Genomic DNA, 6,720 nt, shown 5'->3' with positions numbered 1-6,720 from the left:
TTGTTTGGTTCTCACATCTCACCATAGCTCTGTGTATGGCATGCTCCTTCTAACTGCCTCCCAGTGCAGTCGTTTCTTATTCATCGTCAGAATCTAAGTCTCCCCAGCATGATGCCCTTGTTGGAATGGCTCTGAAAGTGCTGACCACATATTTTTTGAGTGTCCACTCTTACAATATTTGGTCTGGGGCTTTGGATAAACGTTGGCCTAGACAGAGGAGAATTCTCCTCTTCCAGAGAGAGTAGATTTGGATTGACATGAACTATGTTGGAAAGTCTCTTTTTGACAAGATTGGCAAGTTGGCTTTTGGAGTGACAATTTCGCATATTGGGCTGGAGCACAATCTAAGGAGATGGACCTCCAATTCTAGATCCTTTCATCAATTTGGGACTCCCATCTCCTTAGAAGATTCTAGCAAAATTTCTGAATCCTCCTCTTCTTGCTTGTACTCCCCAAGTAACATGCATATCTTTATTCCTGGGGGCTTCCCTCTTCCTTGCTTCCCCCATCCCCTTTCCTACCAGGGTGTGTTAGGCCTATGCATTGTAGGTTCTTATTTGCCCCCTTTTTTGGGGGTTTCCGTGTTTCTCTTCTTTGGTAATGAATATTTATTCACCCAAAAAAGAAAACTTACACAGTATATACTCTGGCTTCATTCTACTTGTCTTAAAACCTTTTGATTCCAAGGTTGACCTCCATAACTCCAACTTGGCATTAATCCCTGCTTTTGTCTCATCTACCAAAACAAAATCATCAGCAAAATACATACACTAAGGAACCTCATCTTGAATGTCTTTGGTTAAATCATCAATGATAAATGCAAACAAATATGAGCTTAAAGTTGATCCTTGATGTAACCCAGTAGTAATTGGGAATTCACTATCTTGACCACCCCACACCATCATACAAATCTATAATTATGTCCACATATTTACTTAAAACACTCATCTTCTCTAGTACTTGATAGATTAACTATCTAACAACTCTATCATAAGCTTTTTCTAGGTCAATAAACACCATAAGGAGATCCTTCTTGCAATCTCTAAATATTTCCATGAGTTCAAAGTAGATAACTTATGTCATGGATCTTCCGGGCACAAAATCAAATTGATCTCCGTAATAGTAGAATTTCTTTGGTAAGTAATTTTTCATTCGCCCAAAAAAAAGTAAATAGAAAGATAACTTCAATGGAAAATGAATGTTACGCAATCCAAGAGAAAAAGAACTCAATATCAAAAGCATAGTTGCCACGGCATATAGGGACCCAAGGCATTGGAGGGGAACCAGACGCAAGGCGACACTAACAAGCATGTGGTTTTAAAAGTGAAACCAAGGGTATTTCTGTCTGATCCAGGCCGATCTGGTCCATCTGGGTATCAGATCGGTATCGGCCACTGATCCCGTTCCTGATATCGTGTTCTCAAACCTTGCAAACAAGGCATCTAAGGGGCCCGCCTAGACGACACCCTTGACAATTGTGGTCAAAATATGAAAGTTAGGGTCATTTTTTTAAATAACACAAGAAAATATTCTACACTCAGGTGGTCAAGACAATCCCATAAGGGACAGTTATATATAAAGATATCAAGCGTTCAGGTTGAGCCCTCTTACTGGGGTGATAAACCAAATTTAGCCCCCACTTAAGAATGGGCCAGAACTCTAGCATATTTTCATTGTGACCAGGGTTTGTGAGCTTCACCATATCCTAAAATTTCTTAAAAATCAATATAAAATCATATAAGAACTAAGAAAGGGGGAAATATCTTACTAAAATGTGATAAAATAAAAGTTGGAAAACAAATTATTGATATAAGAATCTCACGGGTGAAACAGAGAAATCTGCCACTGTTGGTACATCTCAGAAGAAATGGAGTTCAGACAACTCCCTTATTATGCCCTATTTGTTGAATTCACTGACCCAGTGACCCTAATATTGTCAAGGGTCATCTTCTTTTGGATTTAGCTGCCAAGATCTGGAAAGTTACTGTAGATATCTATTCCTAGGTGGGAAATGATGCACATGTCTATGAACTGCGAAAGAAGATTCATGAAACCAAGCAAAAGGAGATGACTCTTTCCTAGTACTGTTCTGAGCTTGATTGTTCAATTGATGCTACTAAGTTCAAAAAGCGTGAAGACAAGCATCGAGTCCATAATTTTTTGGCTGCCCTAAACGTTGAGTTTGATCAAATTCGGGCACATGTTCTTAATCGTGACCTATCTCCATCACTGGAGCAAGCCTACTCGATGGTTCAGTCTGAGGATAGTCGTCGCACAATCATGCTACAACTCATGCCACAGGATCGGTCAACCTTATCTACTAGTCCAGTTCTCAATCTGGTTCTGGTACTCGTGGTAGTGGTTCTACTTGATGTGGTGATCATTCTACTTCTGAGAAGGATCCTGTAAAACGTGACTACCATAGTATGGAGCATAGTTAGTAAGTTCGGGACTTCTAATGACATGAGAATGGATACGAACAGCAATTGAATGGGCCAAATGACAATAATACTTCTAAAAAATCCAGCATAGTTAAACGTGTACGGCAATGATATGGCATGCGTTTAATACGGCCGCCTTGTAAGAAAAATACGGATACATATATTTACCATTAAACATATATGTATTTAGGATTTTAAGCTAAAAATGAACTTAAAAGAGTCGTTACTGTTGATTCAAATAAATATTAGGGTAAAGAAGCATATAAGGAGTATTCCTACATCTCTCTAGGTATGGATTATCGATTGGGAAGAGATTTTGGGTCTTGATTTTTTTTCTTATTTACTTAAAAAAAAAAAATACGTTTTTAATTCGGCATCCCTTAATAAACGTGTATTTTTACGTATCTAACGTTTTATACATAAAAAAAGGATTCGGCAATTAAACGTTCGAATACGACAAATATGTGTATATACTAACTATGCTAAGGAGTGCCATACTCGAGAATTCTGCTGGAAACTCCATAGGCACCATACCAATGCTTCTCGTGGTCATGGTCATGGGCACCCTAATCAGTCTAATGCCAACCACACTGAGACTTTTGAGGATCCTCCCGCTGGTGCTGCCTTTTCACAAGATGAAATCTCCCTTCTGCGTCGTCTAATGACCAAACTAGAGCCTTCCTCATCTGCGTTGCCTCCCAGCTTGTAACTTTTGAGTCTCAATTTGCCAATTCAGGTATTTCCTTTGGTAGTTATTGTGCATCTGTGTATCCGTCCCTTGGATCATTGACTCTGATGCAATAGATCACATGACTGGCTCTTTGAGTCAGTTTTTGAAGTACGTTTCGTCATCAAGTAGGAACAAAGTTTGGGTTGCTGATGGTTCTTTATCCTCTCTCTCAAGAAAATGAACAATTCAGTGTTCTCCCTTGTTACCTTTATCTTCAGTCTTATATGTTCCCAACTTTACTTCTAACCTTTTATCTATTAGTAGCCTTACCGGGGGTTCAATTGCAAAGTAACTTTTTTCCCTTCCCATTGTCTTTTAGGACTGGTGACGGGGGCAACAATTGGCAGTGGTAAAGTGTGTGGTGGTCTCTATCTTCTGGACAGTGACTCTTCTCCCATAGTTTCTACTCAGGTTCATCTTACAGACTCGTCTTCATCGACACTCTCTGAATTACATAAATGGCATTGACATTTGGGACTCCACCCTTGGGGACACTAGGCAAAGTTTTTCCTAGTCTTTATAAACAATGTAATCTGCATGAGTTTTTTTGTGAAGATTGTGTATTGGCCAAGCAAACTAGAAGTATTTATTCGAGTTCTGATAATAAAAAAGTGTGGTTCTTTTTCATTGATCCATTCTGATGTGTGAGGCCATGTCCGTTGTGTTTGTGTCTGGTTATACACTAATTTCTTACTTTCATTGATTGCCATACTGGACTCACTTGGCTTTATCTGATGCACTATAAGAGCAAAAAAATTCAGTGCTTTCAATTGTTTCATCATATAGTTCAGACTTAGTGTGATGTTAGTGATGTTAAGGTTAGAGTTCTCCGGTCTGACAATGGCAAGGGATATATGGACAGTTCTTTTCAACTATATCTAGCTGATCATGGGATAATTCACCAGACCAGCTGTGTTGATACTCCAGCACAAAATGGTGTGACTGAACGGATGAATTGGCACTTACAGGTTGCAAGGTCACTCATGTTTGAGATGCATGTCCCTCCCCAATACTAGAGCGATGCAGTTCTTACCGCAACTTACCTCATTAACAGGATGCCGTCCAAGATAGACTCCCGCTGTCTTGTGAAGATGCTCACTGGATCTTCTACTTTTGTTGTTCCTCCAAAGGTCATTGGGTGCGTTTATTTTGCCCGTAATCACCATCTCCATGGGAAGCTTGATCTGTATGGCCTCAAGTGTGTTTTTCTAGGGTACTCTGCCACTCAAGAGGGGTATAAGTGTTACCAACCTCCTACGCGCCGCACCTTCATCACCATGGATGTTATTTTTCATGAGACAGACGCCTATTTTGCCCCCTCGGCGGAGTAGGGTGTTATACCAAATGCTGCTCCTCTTATGGCCCCTACTGTTGGCAGCCAATTGTTTCACCAGGATGGGGGTCAAGTTCTTTTTTGGGTGAATAAATAAATTAATTATCAAGGAGAAAAATATACATGGGAAAAAAAGGGGGGGTAGCCATAGGGGAACAAGACCTCAGGGGAGGCTCGGCCACAAGAGGGCCAAAAGCTCAACTAAGAGAGGGAAACCATCAAAGGGTGGGAAGAGATGATGGAAGGGGAAAGGCCCCACACGAGGCAGCCATAAGCCTATATCAAGTAGTCTCTGAAGGGCCGATGATGAAGGCAGCCAAGCTAGGAGCTGACATCAAAGTAGATGGCCTTCCAAATCTTATCAAAAGATCGGGAGTTAGAAGTCCATCTACGAAGATTACGCTCCATCCAAATATGAAAGATCACGGCTCCAAAAGCAAGCTTCCCGATGGCGAAAGTCATGTCAATCCATATCCGTTCTCTAGAAAAACGAAGGATTCTTTTGCGGGTGGGCCAGCGGGAAGGAAGGACTCTCTTCCAAATGGTGGAAGAGGAAGTGCAAGAAAAGAATAGGTGATCCATATCTTTGGTGCCATTCCAACAAAGGCAACAGGAAGGGGGACATGGATGTGCCAGTGGATGAAGAAAGCCTGTGTAGGGAGGTAGTTGGAGTTGGCACGCCAAGCAGTGAAGCTATGGCATGGAATGTGGCCCTTGAACCAGATGATGTTACACCACAGCACAAGAGGGCCTTTGGAATGGACGAACTCTTAGGCAGAGGCTGAGGTGAATGTACCAGTGGGGGAGGGGAGCCAAAGGATCTTATCTTCCCTGCCACGGTGGTCGGGAGGGAAGACCAGAGATCGGCAAGGGAGGGGGGCAAGGGGGGAGACCAGCCATCATCAGAAAGAATGTCAATCACCTTGGCCAATCTGCCCAGGCCAAAGGAATAGATGGATCTAGGGGGAATAGAGGGAGAGGAAAATGCTAGAGGGGAGCCAAGGGTCCAACCAAAGAGAAGTGTTCGAACCATTTCCAATGGAATAGGGGATGGCACCGAGAGCAAAGGATCTAGAGGTAAGGATGATGCGCCAAAGGGCCACAGTCTAGAGGGAATCTCTTTTGAGAGGATGGGAATAGACCCAAGAGACCCAAATGCTATTATGCTTTGAGACAATTTTCCAGATCAGCTTAAGGATGCCCACCTCATCAACGTCCTTGATTTTCCTTACCAAGACCAACTTCGGATTTGGGGCTATTTAGACATTGGACCAACTCATGGGATGGAGGCATCTGGAGGATTCATCTCCTTTCTAAAGGAAGAACAAAGGATCGAATCGATAGATTTAGTTGTGCTAGTGGACGAACAAAGATGCCAGACCAATAAAGGTACATGGATTGCATGATTGATTTCATGAGGACTAGCCTCCCAGCATGGGAAAGAAGCTTGCCTTTCCAGAGCTTAAGCTTTCTCCTAAGAAGATCGTGCAGGGAAGAGTAGTGAAGGGAAGAAAACCTTGTGGAGATGAGGGGGAGACCCAGATACTTAACAAGGAGGGAGCCAATGGAGAAATAAGTGATAGCAAGGAGCTGATCTCTATGGTCATAAGAGATGCTAGGTTTGATTTGAAAAGGTTGATACGAAGACCCGAGAGGTTTTCGAAAAGGTGGAGGGAGACATGATGTTGGAGACGGAAGAGGAGTCGGTTTTGGAGAAAATCATAAGGTCACTAGCAAAAGCGAGATGAGTGAGCATGAGGCATTTGCACTTGGGGATGGGGGAGATAATTATAGCAAGAATTTGGAGATGAAACCCTAGCGGATGGAGTCAAAAGCCTTGTGGATGTCAATCTTCAACAAAGCAGCAAAAGAGTGGGATTTACGCTCCAAGCTGTGACAATCTCATGGCAGAGAAAATGATGTTATCAGCGATGCTTCTACCAACTATGAAAGTCGATTGCTTGGCACTGACAAGTGAGTCAATAACAGCTTGAATATGGTTGGAAAGGATTTTTGCAATGAATTTGTATAGCAGGTTGCAAAGAGAAATGGGAGAGAAGTCAGACATGAATTGGGCACCATCCTTCTTTGGGGATGAGATAGAGAAAGGTGCAGTTAACACCAATGATCTGGGAGGGATTGAGGAAGAAGCTTCTAATGGCATGGATAAGGTCTTCTCTGACAATATGCCAACAAGCAGAAAATAATCCCATGTT

The 6,720-nt window shown here is 42.1% G+C and overlaps 1 protein-coding gene across 1 annotated transcript in view; it reads right to left on the bottom strand.

The window, feature by feature from the left end:
* LOC122076300 overlaps positions 1 to 3,127 on the bottom strand; it is a 13,354-nt gene extending 10,227 nt beyond the window's left edge. The window contains exon 1 of the mRNA XM_042641616.1: positions 3,028 to 3,127. Within this exon, the coding sequence (XP_042497550.1) occupies positions 3,028 to 3,127 (100 nt within the window). The remainder of the gene's footprint in view (positions 1 to 3,027) is intronic.
* Between the last annotated feature and the right edge of the window lie 3,593 nt (positions 3,128 to 6,720).

Source organism: Macadamia integrifolia, chromosome 4, assembly GCF_013358625.1.
Source record: "Macadamia integrifolia cultivar HAES 741 chromosome 4, SCU_Mint_v3, whole genome shotgun sequence".
NCBI classification, from domain to species: Eukaryota; Viridiplantae; Streptophyta; class Magnoliopsida; order Proteales; family Proteaceae; genus Macadamia; species Macadamia integrifolia.
Note: the sequence above shows the minus strand (reverse complement) of the source record. Positions and strands in the feature narration are given on the sequence as shown.